At 45.4% G+C, this 20,546-nt stretch overlaps 1 protein-coding gene across 1 annotated transcript in view; it reads right to left on the bottom strand.

The window, feature by feature from the left end:
• Positions 1 to 20,546, bottom strand: part of coro7 (coronin 7) — a 249,810-nt gene that overhangs the window by 210,332 nt on the left and 18,932 nt on the right. The window contains exon 7 of the mRNA XM_080724911.1: positions 17,469 to 17,519. Coding sequence (XP_080581037.1) covers positions 17,469 to 17,519 — 51 coding nt within the window. The remainder of the gene's footprint in view (positions 1 to 17,468; positions 17,520 to 20,546) is intronic.

The raw sequence follows: 20,546 nt of genomic DNA, 5'->3' as shown, positions 1-20,546 counted from the left end.
TACTAGGTTACAAATGCGATAAAGCTCAGATAAAGGGTGCAAATTAAGTTTACATCGCAAAGGAATTGTGAAATGCTTAAATCAGTGAATCACACTGATTGGGACATGCTGATGTCATTGATGTAATTAATCTATTCAACGGAAAACCAGCCAAAAGCAGCTTTCCTTCCCCTCACATGTTGACAGACGATGACAGCCATTTCCCATCCCATAAACCAGCCATTCCCATGAGAACTGATCTCATTGAGCAGCAGGCAAGTAGAACTTTGTATCTCTCTTAGGGATGGGATGATATGAACATTTCATATCACCATTATTGTGACCAAAGATTTACGATATTATCGCGATAATACAAATATCCCCAACATCGATCCATTATCCTGGGGCGGAACATTTGCCAACGCATTGTGAGTTTGTAGATCGGCTATTTTTTTGGCAAACAGAATTGGTAGAGAGTGGAAAAAAATACATTATCAAGTACGTATATTATAAGTACGTTTTACCAATAGAGGGTTTAAATGGTACCAATTATGCAGCTCGGCAAATAAAAGGTGAATTGATCCCAGTGAATGACGGGGGACAATATCACAATAACTTAAATCTCCACAATACGATTATCGTGAGTGTTTTTTTATCACGATAAATGATAATATCGCGTATCGGCCCATCCCTGATCTCTCTCTCTCTCTCTCTCTCTGGCGCAACCCCTGATCTCATAGGAGAACCTGGCGAAAAGAGACTGACAGCTTCAGGAGCGTTGTTGTGACCCCTTCCCGAAGCGATGACTCCGCAGCGCTCCCAGGATGCTGCAGGAGAAAAATGTGCCTAATCGCCGTCCACCATTTTGGCTCCAGGTGTCGCCCACATGTGTGCAGCGGGGCCTTAATTAGCTGGAAACTCACAGCCCCGGAGCAGCCAGTGCGCTAATGAGGCCTCCGCTTCCCAAACAACACACACATGTGAGCGGAGCGCACGGCTCCGCTGCCGCTGCCAGCTGGCACGTACCCTCACCCCTCCATCCAGAAGAACACTTCAGCACTACCCCCACCCCACTCCACACTCACTCTCAAACAGGGGTGTCGCACTAAATTCTGGGCCCTGGGTACAAGGATTCACTGCGGGCTCCCCATGAATGTACTTCATAGAGGGGGGGAACTGGGAACGCAGCATTATTACGCATAATTGTGTGCTTTAACTATTGAAAAATAGCAGATATACAAGCTCACAGCGCGGCACCGAGTGCCGCGCTGCGAGCTTGTAGATCTGCTATTTTTGAAAAATCGTGAACATGTGCGTTTGAGTCTTTCAATATTTCAAATCCTTCCAAGGTTTAAAAAAAATAATATATATATACGTTTCTATGTCAGTGGTGCTCAAACCTTTTCATGTGAAGGACCCCCAAAATGATATGTATTTTGGCCACAGACCCCCACCTCAAAACATTTAGTTCCAGGGACCCCCAGAAGGAAAATTTGAGTTCCAAAAGTTCGCTTCAAAAATACACATATTCAAAGATTTGCACTCATTTTCACGACTTTTCAAAAATAGCAGATCTACAAGCTCGCAGCCGCGCTGCCTGTGAGCTTGTATATCTGCTATTTTCCAATAGCTAAAGGCCCCTCCACCTTGGGCCCTAGTAATTCAGTCCCACTTTCCCCCCCCTTGTGACGCTCCTGCTCACACACACACACACACACACACACACACACACTCTCTCTCTCTCTCTCTCATTAGCTCATTAGCTGACCACCATCTTGAACCCCTTCACCCATTCAATCCCGTCCCAAAAATCTCCATCTCCTTCAGCGTTAAACTCTGTGACCCTCTCACCTCTCCCTTCTCCAGTCCACAGCAAGGTTTTCCCCCTGCTCCAACACACGTTCATTAGCTCATCTTGCCCTTTACTGCACAGCACACACCCAGCCTTAACGTAATACCGCCATCTAACCAAAGTAGAATTATCTCCTACTTTACAAATAAAAAATAAGCAGATGTGGGGGAAAACTGCTAGATTAATGCCTCTTAATCCAAACAGACCCCAGTGAAATGAAGTGAATGGAATATCCAGATGATAGCACACTGTACCGCGGAGCTATGCAGGACAGCAAAAAAAAAAAAATCCCCCTCATTAAGACGGATTCCTTGTAGCCCAGCCAGAATCCCCTCTCCCCCACAACCATAACTGACACTGGCATTATGGCAGCTAGTAGCACTGCAAGGATAGAGAGAGAAAGAGAAGGGGAGGGAGAGAGCCAGTGGTGTGTAAAGTAAAGTACATTTAATGTACTTTACTAAAATGTTGAGGTATTTGTACTTCACTTGCATATTTCCAATATGTTTACTTCTACTCCAACTACATCATTGATCCAAATGTTGTACTTTTATTCCACTAAAGTTTTGAAAACTTTATACTTTATAAAAAATTATATTATTATAAAACATACATACATACACCACTGTAGCCCTATTTCATACCACGGCTATTTGAAAATATCTACAAGATATCCACAAGCTCCCAACGCGTCGTGAGCTTGTACATCTGCTATTTTCAAACATTTTGTACATTTACTTTTGGTACTTCAAGTACATGCCAACACATTCATACTTTTACTCAAGTACATTTTGAATTCCAGACTTTCTATTTTGTAGTATTAATACTTTTACTTAAGTAAAACATTGGAGTACTTTTTCCACCACTGAAGAGAGGGAGAGGCAGAGAGGGAGAGAGAGGGAGACAGGCAGAGAGGGAGAGAGGCAGAGAGGGAGAGAGAGAGAGAGAGGCAGAGAGGGAGAGAGGCAGAGAGAGCGCAAGGGCAACATCTGTGCCGAGTTAACCACTGGCCATTAGCAGGTCCTCGACCCACCAGCCAGGGGTCTTGCAGAGAGAGAGGCATGGATAGCGGTAGACGTCGGGGTGAAGCAGAGAACAGAAAGAGACATGCCAGAGGAGTCAGGACAGTAAGGTGATGGAGGGCATGGAGAAAGAGAGAGAAGTAGGCAAGTGTGACGAGATGCAACCGAGAGTGACAGGCGAGGTAGAAGGGGGCCAACGCAGGGTTACACCTGCACATATATTAAAAACTTTGATCGAACCTACGAAGAAGAGGTGATCTCATCATGTCGGGCTAGTTTATCATGTCGATAAATGCCTTCTCGAGCACTAGTTGAGGATGTCAAACTAAATCCCATTTGATGAAAGCTTACATTAGGGTCAGGCGTTTGCCACGGGAGAGTCAAAGGTCACAGGGATTACAGCGGTTACACGGGAGATCAACCCACTATTTGGCAGCTTGACCCCCTTCGGCAGAACTAAACACACAACGGGGGCCAGGCCTGCCAGGTGTCTTTCCTCGGCTATACGACCCCGGCACGCCAGCTTTCAGCGAGCAAAAATGTGAGTGTTACCGCGTCTGTGTTGGACCGGCGAATGCGGCGATGTGGAAAGAGTGGAATGAGCGCAAATCAATGCGCGCGAGCATTTCCCAATCAACAAGTCTTCATGTAACATGACTGTAATATATGAAGTGTTTACTGACTCCCCCTGCACAGTGTTATCTCGCGCTGCCGGGTTAAATAGCGGCATGTGGAGAGGTGAGAATGCAAGAGAGCGGGAGGAAATCTACAGAGTAATTCTACTATGACATGTTTACAGTAGGGAAGAGGAATAGGCTTCAGGCACACGCTCAGCACACACACACACACACACACACACACACACACACACACACACACACACACACACACACACACACACACACACACACACACACACACACACACACACACACACACACACACACACACACACACACACACACACACACACACACACACACACAAAGAAAAGAAAAGAAGTGTGTTTTCACCACAACATCCAAGGACCCGGGGATGAGGCTGCTCAGGGACGTGCTGGCCATTGGGAAAAGCGGGACAACTCCCGAACGGCCGGTTCATTCCCGGCCAGTCCAGGCCGGCCATTAGGGAAAAGAATTAAATAAAATGTCGGCCTTTGTTCCATTTTGGGGGCTGGGCGGCAAACAAAGTAAATCGTCACTGTCGGGCAGAAACCTCGTATCTCCAAGTTTCAAATTTGATTTTTTTTCCGCAAAGCAAAGCCCTGCTTCATCATACAAGGCCGTCGCACAAAAGTAGTGAAAACAGCAGATCTACAAGCACACAACGCCTCGCACCGCGAGGCGTTGTGTGCTTGTAGATCGGCTATTTTCACTAGTTTAAATCATTTTTAAAATGATAAATACAAAACAAACGGTTTTGGACATACAAGGTTTCCACCCGACAACGACGAAATATAACTCATGTAATTGGCCCACTGGCTTGTCACTTTGTCACAAATTTTTGAGTAGCAGCAGCGCTATAGAGCGCGCAATGAGGGCCTCTCCAACTCTTTTTCCCGGGCTGAATCAGGGGCCCAGCATGTCCCTGGCTGCAAGGCAGTGGTTCTCAACCTTTTCAGGCCACAACCCCCCCAAAATAATCATATTTGAACAGGGTACCGCCCACCCTGACAATGACAAGCATTTGGAATTGTAGTAGTTGAGGCGTTCAATTTTGTTTGACTCCACAGATAGCAGATCTGTGTAGCAGAGTCAGACAAATAGCAGATCTACAAGCTCACAACGCCTCGCAGCAGCTATTTTCACAATTCCTTACATTTCTTAACACACACCGGACGCGGGCGGCAGTGCAGCGTCGCGCCACCATCCATTTTCCCCAGTGGGGAGAACATTTTCACCACACAGCGGCAACGCTGAAAAAATAGAACAGCCGCGCATCGGCACAGCAGACTAGGCGGCAGACTCGCACCTTGTGCGTCTGACGCCGACGGTGTGGGTTATTTCATTGAAAATAACAGGGGTGTGGGGGTTTTGTCGCGCCGCGTCCGGTGTGTGCTCCCCTTTACATTATTTGACAATTTGGCCAAAGTTTGACCAATTTTGTTGATTACTTTGATGCAGTACTGGTCTTTAAATTTTACTTTATTCTTTTTGTTTTGTATTAAAAAGTCCTTAAATTGTCACTTCACCGTGACCCTGGGGGTCCCGACCCACTGGTTGAGGACCACAGCTGTTAAGTGACGGCTCTATAAATCAGCAGCGCTGGTGGGGTGGCCGAGTGCATTAGAAAATAGAAAAGAGTTTTTTGATACCCAAAAGGCATGTTTGGTTGATTCCTGGTTGCAGGCTAAATTATGCTGCTTGTGTAGCTGGAATGCGGAGCTCAGCCTCTGTGTGGAGCTCTGACATATACTTGGAACGCGCCACGGTTCTTTATAGACATTATATTTCACGTTTCACAATGTTGACTCCACAGCCTTGCGGTGTTAGTATTAGACATTCTCTGAGCTCTAAACACGTTTTGTATTCTGGAGGAAGTATCAGAATCTCATTCTCTGGCTGGAGTTGACGGGAGGGTGTTTGTGAGAAGAATTGGTTGGTGAGAAAGCCGGATTCTGAGCATTTTTGAGGCCGTGTATGGAAATAGAATCTCTCACAGTTCTGATGCGCAAAAAGTTATTTACAGTAATTATGATGAAACTCTAGTCACGTTTCTAGCATTTCAGCGCGGGTTCAACATGCTACAGCACGGAGCCTAAGGCCTCATCTCAGAATACCAGGAATGTGTTTTCATTGATTGATTGAATACTTTTGCATAGACAGGTGCAGGGAAGTACAATATTGTACAAGGTCTGCTATAATGATTTTTTCCAAGAGAGCCTATGGCTTGTTTCCATTGGGGTCCTGTCTACTCAATTCATCGAAGTTTGAACGCTTGTGCACATGGAAAGTTAAGGGACACAGATGGGACTCGTCTGCCTGACTGTGTGGCTGAGGAAAATCTGGTGCGATGTTCTGCGTTTGTCCATCGCACCTGCCAGCGCTTCTAAAGCCTGATTCATACTTGGTTAGCACACCGTGTCTCGCACTGGAAACGGCCGAACTACCAAGCTCACAGAGCGTTGCACTGATTTAGTGTGCAAGTCGCCAGCGTGCAACTACTGCAAGTATAAATGCAGTGTAAGAGTCCACAGGGGGCAGGCTGTACTCTAGTCATCCTTGTAATTGTAAACCACCATCAAGGAACAACTACTCTAAGAGACGAACCACAACACAGAAAACAAAGGACAAGTTATGCAAAACATACTGTATTATGCAATTTCTTTCTCTTTGTAAAAGAAAAACAAGTTCAGTATTGGTCTGAGGAAATCTGAACTCGATATATGGTCTAGAATGGCCACAGAATGTTTTGACAGGGTAAGGGCTCATATGAAGGCTCACCCAAATGTCATTTGCATTAGTTCTGTATACAGTTAAAATATTTGTTTTTGGACTTTTATGCCTTTATTGTATAGGACAGTAGAATGACAGGATATGGGGGAAGAGAAGGGGAGTGACACGTGGCAAAGGTCGTCCGGATCGGGAATCGAACCGGCGACACCGCCAGGCATCCATGCCTATGTGGCAATACCTACAGTAAGTGGTATGCGCCTGGACCCGTAGGCCAGCAGGAGCCCATACGTATATATATTTTTTCAGTATTCAGCACTGAGCAGGCAGAGATTTCTGATCACCTGGGTAGGAAACTATGGGAAAAAAAAACATTCAAGGGCATTTTTTCACAGGATGGCTGACATACAAACCAACGGAGCTGTGACCAGACTTGACGCCCGAACGCCACACGACACGTGTCGACTAGCTGGAGCTCAGACGAGTGAAAAACAAATATGTCAAAGCTTCCAGAAGGCACGTCCAGAGCAAGACGCATACCTCTCTGGTCTATGCTAGCCCTTCGCTCATCCTTCAGAGCAGGGGTCTTCAACAGGGGGCCCGGGACCCCTAGGGTGTCCTCAGAGTTACTACAGGGGGTCCTCAAAATCTTTGCGTGATAGATGCTTTTTAACCACCTTTTTAACCACTTGCATCCATATTCTGCAGAACTGAGCTTGTAGATCGTCTGTTATTGGCAAAGAGCTTTGGTGTAAAGGGGAAAAAGAGCAGACTAAGTACAGAGTAACAGGTCTTAGTTTATTACTGTAGGTAATGACGGCTCAAGTGGTTAAATATCTGAAAACACAAATTGACACGAATCCAAAATACACTGATGACCGTGCTGTCAAACAATTAAACTATATGGAATCCATGAAAAGGTTGTGGGGGTCCCTGCTTCATCTCTCTCTCTCTCAACTAAGGGGTCCTTGGCCTGAAAAGGTTGAAGACCCCTGCCCTACTGTAGGTCCACACATCGCTATACAAGCTGCATAATCTCCTCAGCAGCAGCAGCATCAGCGACAGAGCCTCATTGTACTGCCTGCCAGAGTCCACAGAGACACACACACACACACTCACTAAGCTCACCGTGCCCGCTGGTAGTTTATTCTGCCTGTAATGAGAAATATGAGCACACACACACACACACACACACACACACACACACACACACACACACACACACACACACACACACACACACACACACACACACACACACACACACACACACACACACACACACACACACACACACACACACACATCAAAACATAATGGATACAAAGAGACACACACACACACACCTAGCAGGGAGAACTGCCTGTCTGTTTTTATGGAGGGATATAAAAGGGGGTATGTATGAGTGGCTCGTCTCAAGCCACCTATACTGTATAGCAGTGAAAAACCGCGATGTTTTTCCTTGGCCCTACCCAAGCGCACTCTCCTCAAGTCCAAACCCATTCCAGCCCGTGGCCCTCTCTAATTTCACCCAAAGCAGCAGAAGCCTGAGGCGAGGAGGAGAACTCTGGCCCCCGCATCCAGAAAACTATTCCCTTTTCCTGTCTCCGTCCGCTGCCAGCGACCACAGATCGACAGCTCTACAGCCAGCACCGGCCCAAAACTATGAGGGGTATTTTCAGCACTGTAATTTGAAGCACACATGCACACCATACACACACACACACACACACACACACACACTCACACACACACAAAGACACAAGCATACACACACACGCATATATATATACATATATATATACACACACACACAGACTTACGAAAACACAGAGCAACACAGAGCAGGGGACACAAGTGCCCGCCCAAGGCACGCGCGTCACCACACCCACATGACACCTCGTCCACTTTCCATCAGATCTGTACGTGTGGTTGTCTTCGTTCCTGTGATGTGGGCCTGAGGAGCCTTAGGCTTAAACCGATGCTCCATCGCGCGCCGGCTGCCGCTTCCCGAAAAGGACGGATCTTCGGCAAGCGACAGTGTGGTTACTACGGCGGTTCAACGAGGCTTTAGCATAGTGAATGCAGGACAGCCAGGCAGGGTGGAGGCCCCGGCTGTACAGTCAGAGACTCATCTGAAAACAAGAGGCCAGCGCAAGGGATGCTACGGCGCCAAGGGTTCAACCCAAGAATAGCCAAGGCCGCAAGGAATCAAGATGATCCGAATGCTAGTAGCTACTATGGCATTCACGAATAGTGATTTTTAGTATTCGAATTATTCGACAGGACTGGCCAAACTGTCAAATATTAAGTAAGCAAGAGACAAACATTGTGAAAATAGCCGATCTACATGCTCACAACGCCTCGCAACGAGCATGTAGATCTGCTATTTTAACAATGTTTATCTGTGGAACCGAGTCACATTAATACCTACAATTCCAAGTGCTTGTCAGGGTGGAGGTCCCCAGTTCTAATATGTTTATTTTGGGGGTCACAGCCTAAAAAGGTTTGAGAAGCCCTGGTATAGAGCATTAACATTTCATCAATTCATCCACCAGGGCCATTGACAACTCATTCTCATGACTTCCTATCTAGCCAAGCTTTATAAACTATATATATATATTTTAAAGAGATAATTAAAAAATAAAAATAAGCAAATATTCGACTTCGGTGAACAACGTCGAATAGTGACTTTGATATTAATTTGAATATTCGAATATTTGGTGGATGCCCTAGTAGCTACAGAGCTACGGATTGGTGTGTCAATAAAGGCCTTAACCGTGAACCCTAGGCCTTTAGCGTTTGCCTGGCTCCAGCCAATAGACCTGCCCACTCTCTGAGTGGACTGCTTCTCTTGGTCTGGAGTTGGCATATGACGCGCCTCTTTCTGTCGGTGTCTTGGCGCGCCAACCAATTAAATCAATGCAAGACGGAGGAGGGGTGGGTCTAACTTATGAAAATCAACAGAAACAGTTAAGGGAGGGGTGGCTCACCAGAGTTCTTAATTGCTCCCTTTGAACTTCAAAAGGGTTGTGAATTGCAGTCATTGATTGAGCCATACAAGTGTCAATAGCTCGATTCTCTAATCAATGAAACATCAAAGACAATGCCCTGTTTGATGCCTGTCATAGAGGGGAGGGGGAGGGGAGAATGTTTTGTGTGCACAAGTCAAACACAACCCCTCCCACCAGATCTCTTGTGATTGGGAATATCAAATTTTAAATCCCCTCCCCTTTGAAATCTCAACACAATGGGACAATGTCAGACTCAAGCTCCAGCGCAGAGTCTGAAATCAGGCTACTTTAGCGTTCCTGTTCTGGGCATGTCAGAATATGCGAACATTTGGCAAAAATAGGACAACATTCTGCGAAAATACAACAATCTACAAGCTCACAACGTGTTGCAAAGGTAGCAAATCTACGACTAGATCATTTAGAGATGAGGATTTTCAAAGATATTTGATGTTGAGGGAAAACAGCTGACCTTTTATAGAGCCCTGCAGGCTCTATAGAGTTTAATTGGTTAGTATGCATGTGGCCCTCATCTTACACAGTAAAATCCTTAGTGTGAATGTGTGTGTTCCGTTTGTACGCTCTTTGGATTTAATTTAGGATTTTAATGTGTACATGTACTGTAACCGTTTCCTAAATGAGCAGGTTTTTTTGGTCTGTTCCGTTCATTATTTCTCTAGAGCGTTGGTGGTTTCTTTTCGTTCTTTTGAGATTCTACTTTTTTTTTTTTAATTAAGTATTTAAATGAAACAATATTGTGCAAAACAATATCCGGCCACGGCTTTGCTCACTGGGCCATGAGTTGTCAACATCACGGAACGTTAACAAACTTAATAGAAGGGGATCGGCATAATCTGGATAACGGTTTGTGAATCGCGTGAGACAGAAGTATGAAAAATATCACCGTTAACTTTCCTTTATTGTATTAACATCAAGAGGCTTTAAAAGGACAGACAAAACAAAACAAATGGGAACAAAATATATATCTGAAACTCTATCTGATCTTTAGCGGTGGGAGATTCTAAGTATGCCACATGGGCAGATACACACACGCGTGCTCGTGCACACACACACACACACACACACACACACACACACTCAGCATGCCAACTACCTAAATACACCCGTCTGTAAGTGCACACGCACAACACACACACACACACACACACACACACACACACACACACACACACACACACACACACACACACACACACACACACACACACACACACACACACACACACACACACACACACACACACACACACACACATGCACTGATTACAGATGCAGTATACACTGCTTCTCCTGTCCAAGACCTTAATTACCCTGCAGTCTTATTTCCCGTAAATACAGCAGGAGCAGGGTTGTAATTAGGGTCTAAATTTACCCCACCTGGCTGGGGGAGAACCCAGTCCAATTCCTGGCCAGAGGGATGAGCCGGCCCACTGGACCGGACTACAGTATCCAGAGGGATGAGCCTGTGCCGGCCCACTGGACCGGACTACAGTATCCAGACTGAGGGATGAGCCAGCCCCGGACCACTGGACAGGACTACAGTATCCAGAGGGATGAGCCGGCCCCGGCCCACTGGACAGGACTACAGTATCCAGAGGGATGAGCCAGCCCCGGACCACTGGACTGGACTACAGTATCCAGAGGGATGAGCCGGCCCCGGACCACTGGACCGGACTACAGTATCCAGAGGGATGAGCCAGCCCCGGACCACTGGACTGGACTACAGTATCCAGAGGGATGAGCCGGCCCCGCCCCACTGGACAGGACTACAGTATCCAGAGGGATGAGCCAGCCCCGGACCACTGGACTGGAGTCTGGACTACAGTATGCTGCCTTGTCTGGCGGCACCCGCCTGCACAACAATCATGGTCCGATTAAGTCCAGTAATGCAGTGGTTCTCAACCTGTGGGTCGGGACACCCAGAGGGGTCCCCACATTATTTTGGGGGACCCTCAGATGATTAACTTAATGTGCAACATTGTTTTCTCACTCAACAGTAAACAAACCAACATAAAGTTTAAGTGTATAGAGGGTATCTGCACATTTCTAAAGTGACAATTTAAAGGCAGAAATTGTGAAAATTGCCGATCTACATGCTCACAACGCCTCGCAACATGTAGATCTGCTATTTTCACAATAAAACCGTGAAATACATAATGTAATGCCTCAACTCTTAGTGCTCGTCAGGGTGTGGGGGGGCCCCCAGTTCCAATATGATTATTTTGCAGCCTGAAAATGTTGAGGACCACTGCAGTAATGTTAACAATGCCTGATGGAGAGGTGTGACTTTGTTAACCCAGGGACTCAGGCAGGGAGGGAAATTCAATCACAACTGAGCGGTGCCACACCAAATCTGCAGAGAGAAAATACTTTTATGCAATAGCAGATTCGTCTGGTTTCCAGGCTAATGCCAGGGTTCACGTGGTTAAGATAAGATTCATACAGAATAACCATCGTGTTTCAGGGTTTAAAGTCAGATATTTGCATTACGGAAGAAGATTCTAATCCTTCACTTCTCACCTCCTCAAAAAAAAAAACTAAAATAAATAAAAACAGGAATCCCCGCCCTCCCTCCCGCCCTCCCTCTAATAGACTCCAGCTTTCGTGAGATAGCCTCCCCGGCAATCATTTCAGAGAAGAGCTGTGGCTTTCGCTGATGAGGACAACTGACTGGCTCTCATGTGAGAAGCCAAACACAGCTCACAGTGAGGTTAGAGACCCAAATAGCGCGGACACTTCTCAGCCTCCCTCTGTTTACTTTGCGGCCGTGCCGGCCTTTCCCTGCCATCAAGTCAGATCTTGAAGCAACCCAGCGATGAAAACGCAAGAGCGTAACGAGACCGCGGTGGACACTTTTGCTGTGTCCTCACATTAAGCGAAAACAAATCAGTTTTTGGCACAAACTACGTAAATGCACGCTAAACCATCCGTCTCGAACCGGGGCTCTACAATACCCAAGTGTCGTGTGTCATGTAAAGAAGCGCTTGCGAAAGGGGCATCGTATTTGTTAAGCCATGGCGCAATAATGTGGCACATTTTCTTTTTTACAACTGAAAATCTGTTATTTCCGTTGAACCAGTGAGAACAATAACTATATATTTTCTACTTTAACTATAACGTAATTACAAATCAATTGATCTTTAGAAATGTGTGTGGCCTCATCGGATTTCCATGTTGTTCGGATTCACCACTATGTGCTCATTAAAGTGTTCTCCAGTGAAAGGGGTGTTAATGGGAGCCACAGTGTTTCGCACGTTCCCGCCTTAGAAGGGAGAAAGACTGAGAAAGACGGCACATGTGAAAGCTGTCAGGGCGAGGCTCTGCCCAACTCTGGACTGGCGCCTAAAAAAACAACGTTCTTTGACGTATCAGAGACATGGACTAGACTAGGAGGGGTAAAGGAGAGCGAGCATGAATTGTCCATGAATTGAATACCAAGGACCTCCAACGAAAACAACACCATAAAGGGCTTATTTGGGGTGTTCCTTTTAGGCAGGGTGTTTAACTGTACTTGTACTACATTTAAAAAAAATGTATATTCAATCAATCAATCAATCAATCAAGTATGTGCCTTTTTTGCGCATATGCATGCATAAGGTGAAGGAATAATGAAAACAGATGCAAAGTGTTGAGAGTTAAAGAAAAATGGGAGAGAACAAGAAAGTAAAGCAGAGACGGAGAGGGGGAGAGAGAGAGAGAGAGAGAGAGAGAGAGAGGGGGAGAGAGAGAGGAGCCTTCTAATAAGTTCGATCTACGTCTCAACCCTTCGTTGGTTTGAGGTGGTGAAGCCATGTGCAGAAGTGCAGGGACATGCTGCTGACTCAGGCCTCTCCACACCACACCACACCACACCACACCACACCTCTCCTCTCCTCTCCTCTCCTCTCCTCTCTTCTGGGTTTTAAAGGGGAATACCACCTTTTCAACATTTAACTATGTCATTAATATACCTTAAAGTTGTTGTGTGGAAATAAGAATAAAGATGTACTCTTTGGCTTGCAGAGTACATCTTCATGATGTCACTGATATTGATCACATGACCACACAATCAATTCTTATTTCCACACAACAACTCTAAGGTATATTGACTCATTTACTTCCTATGACAAGTGTTTTTTGTTGCTTACCACAGCATGATCGCAGAGAGGATGCGATCTGTGAACCGGCGTGCACAATGTGCCGGCAGTTTGGAACATTAGAAGGGCAGTCAATGAGTCAATGACATAGTTCAAAGTTGAAAATGAGTGGTATTCCCCTTTAAGAGCAGGACTATTGTCTTAAGCTCCGGTAATGAAGACAGCGAGGGGGAGAGGAGAGAGGAGAGAGGAGAGAGGAGAGAGAGCGGGGAGCGTCAGGGAGAGTCAGTGGGCTCGGCTGGAATGTCCCGGCAGCACATCTACACCAACCAGTAACCACCGGACTCATAGTGGAGAGTCTGGTTCAGACATACAGACTCTGCTTAACACGGATTCAATCTAAGCTAATGAGAACCTTTTTGACTGTTAAACACACGCAGTGATTTAAAGGCAATGCGAGGCATATTAGATCGGAATTCGCTCGGATTCCTGGTTGAGGACGTGGGGGGGACATGTCTTAGGACAGCGGTTCCCAAACTCTTTAGCTTCTGACCCAAAAAAAAAAAAAAAAATCAGACATTTGCCCGGGAGCCGAACTAGTGAAAACAGCAGATCTACAAACTCACAATGTGTCACTTTGCGCTGCGTTGTGAGCTTGTAGATCGGATATTTTCACACATTCTTAAATTTTAGTTTTCTAATTTATGGAATGTCTTCGATTTTTCTTTGTTAAAAAGAAGTATTGAATTTAGTTTTTTGTGTCCACAAATGGATCCCGACCCAGTGTTTGGGAACCAGTGTCCTAGGGAGAATGTACCGAAAATGTCTTCAGTCTGAATGGTGATTCTGGAAAGCTGTCGAGAAGCCACACTTAACCACTTAAACCAGGGGTCTTCAACGTTTTCAGGCCAAGGACCGCTTAGTTGAGAGAGAGATGAAGCAACCTTTTCATTTTCAGATATTTAACCACTTGAACCGTCAATACTATGTAATACACTTGATCTTTCACTATGTACTCGGTCTGCTCTTTTTCCCCTCTACACCAAAGCTCTTTGCCGAAAATAGCCAATCTACAAGCTCACAAAGCCTCGCAGCGCACTCCCCCGCTCACAGTGAGCATGTAGATCTGCTAATTTCACAATAGAACCATGTTATTATACAAAATGTAATGCCTCAACTCTTATAGTGCTCATCAGGGTGGGGGGGTCCCCAGTTAAATTATTATTTTGGGGGTCACGGCCTGAAAAGGCTGAGAACCACTGGTTTAAGAAAGCTGCCGAAAGGCCATGTGTAAAAAAATAAACTAAACAAAAAAAAAGAGAGGATTCTGCAGTCTGACACACCTGAAGGTAAACATCCAGGATCAAACCGTTGGACTGGAGCCAGTCGACATACTGTATGTTTTCATGTTTCCTAGGCAAACACTGGTATTCTGCCACACACAGACGGGCGTACACGTACTAGTGTACATATAAAACCCTGTTTGAGCCTAAGGCCGTGAGGAGAACAATATTCATGAAAAGGTTTTTTTTTCTTTCTTCCCATCGCCAGGCCCCTCTCGCCTCGGCTGTCAGGAGCCGCTTACGTCAGACGTAACAACACATACCTCTCTCTCTCTCTCTCTCTCTCTAGGTAGGACACTGAGCCTTTCATCAACAGCAGAAAGGTGCGAGAGCTATGCAAACACAGAGGCTCGGGAGGGTGCGTGCACGTACGTACGTGTGCACAAGCAAAGAGACATGTATGCACACACGCATGCCAACACATAAACACACACAAGAATGCACCTCCCACCCCCACACACACACGCCACACAAGTGTTCCAGGGTGATGGGTGGTGTGTCCTCCAGATATTTAATCTATAGCAGCGTGCACTGTTGTTGTAGCGCTCCGGTGTTTACAGATGAGAGAGCCGGGGGGCCTATGGGTACCGCAGCACCCTCCCTCCGAAATGAAAACTCTTTGGGAGGTCGCCGCGCCGAAAAGTGTGAGAATATTTGCGCCGTATTGGCCCTCCTCCCACCCCCTCCTCGAACCCCCACAATCCTTCCCCTAATCCATGGGTCTTCAACGTTTTCAGGCCAAGGACCCCTTAGTTGAGACGAGAGAGATATGAAGCAGGGACCCCCACAACCTTTTCGTAGATTCCATATAGTTTAATCATTTGACAGCACAATCGTCCGTGTATTTTGGATTCATGTCAATTAATGTTTTCAGATATTTAACCACTTGAACCGTCAATACTTAATAAACTTGACCTTTCACTCTGTACTTATTGTGCTCTTTTTCCCCCTTTTTCCCCCTGCCGAAAATAGCGATCTACAAGCTCACAACGCGAGGCGTTGTGAGCTTGTAGATTTGCTATTTTTTGCTGAAGTTCTTCGAATATGGACACTAGGGTTCAAGTGGTTAATATAAAAAAGGAGAAAAAAAGTTTCTATCACTCAAAGACTTGGAGGACTTCGAACCCCCTTTTGAAGACTCCTTCCCCTAATCCACTTCCTCATTCCCGCTGGGGTTTGCGTTGGGAGACCTACTGGCTCGCCCTGCGGATGGCGTCGGTGGCGGCTTCCCCAGTACAGGGCAGCAGAGTGTGAGTGGTTTGGAGATAGCCAGGGATCACGGTCGCATCACCGCCGACGTGCTGTGGGATGGGCACCCGTGGGAAGAGAGGCTAGCAGAGGGAGGGAGGAGGCCTGTGTGTGTGTGTGTGTGTGTGTGTGTGTGTGTGTGTGTGTGTGTGTGTGTGTGTGTGTGTGTGTGTGTGTGTGTGTGTGTGTGTACTGTGTACCGCGTCCCAATAAATCAGAGGCAGATGAGTCACACACGCTGGGCTAATGTCAACATGTTTGTCACTGGACATGGGGGAACAAGTCACACAGTCGAGTACTGAGCCACAGGGAGGCTGCACAGTAAAATGAGTTTTCATTCAACCACTTAAACCCCTACTACTAATTGACGCCGAGACCCATGGGGTCCCCAGTCAGCATGTCAAGGCGGGTCTCACAGCATACGGCTGGTTCTACACACTCCAACTTTTGCACATACAGTATACTGCTCAGTACTCTGGCAAGGTTCTACAGTAAGCTATGTTCCCCAGTGCCATGAATGTGCTTACATATTGTACATAAATATATTTTTAGACACCTTTTTGGCCGCAAGGCCCACCCAACTGCAGCAACTGGAACTCCATATATGGAGATGAAACTCCATATAAGGAAATAAGCGCATCTGGAGCTCCATAATGGAGATAAGGACGTACACGTGTCAGGAATCCATAGACCCCCACCTCCTTCTCCAGGGGAAAGAGGGCAAGCAATGTCAAAGTATTCATTGAGGGTAATGACGAGGGAACAACTGACAACATTGTTTACACTAACAGATACAGATCTCCATATATGGCCATATCAGTTGGATCACTGCTTGTGAACTTCTAGTATAATCAATTGATCGGAGTCCCTCAGGGCTGTGTAGTTCAAAACATGGACACTAGGGTTCATGTGGTTAAATTTGCATTACATTTGCACACTCTCCGAGTAAAGCCACAGGGAGCGAAATAACTTTCTCACTTGAAACATTTTACAGAATTCAACTCTCGATGCGGGCTATGAACTGGGTCCCCCTGCAAAGCAGGTGGCTGTGAACATGGAATTAGAGCTCTTATGAGGCATCTACTGTATACTTGTATATCCAGAGTACTTGGCAAATAAAGTCTTTCTGCTTCCGATTCTCCGCATCACACGAAGACCTCTGTCATGTGTTTCCCTCGGATTCATATCTCAGACAGATTCTGCAGCAGAATATAAACACGTAATATTGTTGTTATTGTTATTGGATTTTTTTGTATTTTGTTTCTGTTTTGTAAAGAGACTTTGAGTACTGTGCTCAATATAAAATGTATGTATTATTATTACACTTATAATAATTATTAGTATTATTATTATGGACTGAAAAGGGGAGGAGCCAAATCTGAGTTCCTGTTTAACACTAAAAAGAAGGTTGTGCCCCCAGAGGCAAAACAACATTTTTACAGAATGGGTTCCAAGATGGCTTTGTGTTTAAATGAGTGTTCTGCCATTATTTAGTGTTGTGGACGAATGGATAAGAGGACTTACCTGAACAGGTGTCAGCTGGGCTCTGGGGTCAAACACTCGCAGCATCTTGTCCTGGATAGAAAAGAAAACACCTCATTGATCATCAGCATAACACAATAAATCATAATTAAAGTCTGACTGGTAGGGCGATATGACTTCAAATCAATACCACGATTATTTCAAGCTTTGATTACGATAATTGAAAATAAGCTAAAATGTGCCATAACTCAGATTGTGAGCTTGTATATCAGCTATTTTCAATAGTTTTGTATGCCACCATTGTACAATGAATTATAATCAAGGGTTCAGTCAAATCAGACAAAAGGATGTATATTCGATTATTTAAAATGAATTATAAAAATTATGTTTTTTGTTTTTTTAATCATGTTGATTAGTTCATATATAATTAAAACGTAACGAATCCTGCTTCTCGATTATTCCATTAACCTACATGAGTCAGTTATAGGTTCTAAATGCCCAGCCCTACCGACTGGTATCAGATCTTTGGTTCCAACACAGATCGCAATATTTATCAATTTGAAACACATTTGATTCCAGTTTCTATGCAGATATGAAACGTGTTTTGTGACCGAGTTCAAAGTGACCTTGACTTTTGAGCACCAATTTCTCATCAGTCCAAGTAGTGGATGTTTGTGCCAGATGTAATGAACTTCCCTCCAGGCGTTCCTTAGATATGCATGAGACTGCGACCGACTGCGAACTTTGACCGCCAAAATCTTCACATTGTTTTATCCTATGTAAGGAATTATTGAGTTATGGCCAAAAAAACACGTTTTGTGAGGTCACAGTGACCTTGACCTTTGACCAACTGTAAACGTCTCATCCTTTCATGTTTTCGGATTGCCTCAACAACCCAAAAACGCAGTCACCCACTGACAGATACATAAAAATAAATGACTCAGTAAAAGTTCACGCTGTTCATTTAGCAGATGAAGTGCACACTGTAGGGCGGAAACTTGCTTGGCTTAGTAAAGTCTGATTTATACTTCGTCCTTTGACTGTGTCACTCACCAAGAATAGTTGTTCTACAAGCTCACAACACTTCGTAATGCAACGTTATCTTTTTTTAAGATTTGTTTTGGGGCTTTTATGTCTTTATTGATAGGACAGTAGACTGACAGGAAATGGGGGGAGAGACGGGGAGTGACATGCGGCAAAGGTCGTCCGGATCGGGAATTGAACTGGCGACGCCGCCAGGCATCCATGCTTATGTGGCAATGCCTAAAGTGATATGCGCCCGGACCAGTAGGCCAGCGGGCGCCCCCAATGCAACGTTTTCTAAGCTTTTAAATATTCCATTTTCCTGCGAGCAACACCGTATAATTTACGCATTAGACCACTTTGATGGATTCCGCGGGACATGCCCCGGAGTAACATATCCATGTTTTACAGTGAATTTTGCCTTTGTGAGGAGCCTGAAAGGGACGTGCCGAAGAGGTCGAAGAGCATGTGAGAGGTCAGGATTTAAAGCTCTCCCAGAGGCGAGGGGCTGGAAGAGAAAAGCACCAACAGCCAGCTGTGACTTGCGTCTCCGAAATAGCACAAATATGAAAGCATGTCGCACTGGACCAATGACACCAATGTTCACTTTGAGTCGAGACATTTTGCAAAATGTCCTGAGAGTGACATCAGTGTCAAGATCAATCCCAGATGGAGCACACACGTCATTATGAGGACAAACAGGGGCGTGAAAGTGGGACTGAGTTACAAGGGCCCAAGGTGAAGGGGGCCTTAATTATTTTATACTTGAGCTATTGAAAAATAGCAGATCTACAAACTCACAGCGCGGCACTCGGTGCCGCGCTGCAAGCTTGTAGATCAGCTATTTGTGAAAAGTCATGAATGTTGTTTCTGGGGGGTCCCTGGAACAAAATATTTTTAGATGGCCAAATACATATAATTTTGGGGGGGAAAAGTTTGAGCACTACTGACATAGAAACATGGGTTTTTCAAAAAACCTTAGAAGGATTTGAAATATTCAAAGACTTGCACAAATCTTCACGATTTTTCAAAAGAATTAAAGATCTACAAGCTCACAGTGAGCTTGTATATCTGCTATTTTCCAATAGTTAACTCTCTCCCAGCCATTTACAATAGGCTTGTGCGCCTATACTGCCAGGAATTTTATTAATTTCCAAGTTAGCTTTAATCTAACCCAACAGGGATCATATTGTTGTAAAATGTAGTACTAGTACTATCCACTAGAGTGTGCCCAACGATAATCTCCTAGAGTCTGGACTAGCGAGTGGACAGCAGTAGACCCATAATGGCGGCGCCCATTGGCGGCCATTATGTCTCCCGGTCCGCCGAACGGGAGCTATAAAACACGATCCGAACGTCGTGCACACGCCATTTACACTCGTTTTTGCTCTTGAGTGACCAATCTGTCAGTCCAGCCATTTTTTTCCGAATGAAAATCGGTCTAGATATGGTAAAGTTTGATAAGAAAAACGTCAACATTCAATGCTGTAAAAAGGCCCATTCTATGTTATGGCCGAACGACTTCCGGGTTACGTCATCGATGATGTCACTTCCTTCGAATATGTAACTTTAGACTAAAATTAAGCTAGAAAGGTCATTTATAGCTCAAAAAATGTCAAAAAAATACCAAAATGATCAGAAAATGATCCCCAAGGCGACGTTAGGCGATCTGGCTGCCTCACCCTCCTCAAAATGGCGATGGAAGGCGATTTGGCTGTGAACTAGTTAAAAGGATCCCTGGCTAGTAAACCCTCCTCATTCATGGAGGGGCCCGCAGTGAATCCTTGTACCAAGGGCCCAGAATTTGGTGCGACACCCCTCCGGACAAACAAAACCCAGCTTGGATTTATTTTTATTTTATCAGTACAATCTGTGGGATCCACTGATAGCGACAGAAAAAATCCAGTGACCTCGCTGTGGCACCTATAGTGCCTTGACCCCGACCAACTGAAGCAGCATACGGCATCAATCACACCCAGCCAATCAGAGCAGAGGGGGGAGGGACGATGAGGGTCCTCTGTGATTGAGAGGAAATGGGGTGTAATGGGAACAGGCTGTGACCGCGACATGCACGGTCTGCCGTGCTGTCACTCAATA

The sequence above is a fragment of the Nannobrachium achirus genome (genome assembly GCF_963921795.1).
Source record: "Nannobrachium achirus genome assembly, chromosome: 4".
Classification (NCBI taxonomy): domain Eukaryota; kingdom Metazoa; phylum Chordata; class Actinopteri; order Myctophiformes; family Myctophidae; genus Nannobrachium; species Nannobrachium achirus.
The sequence above is the reverse complement of the archived record's forward strand: the minus strand, read 5'-3'. Positions and strand labels throughout refer to the sequence as shown.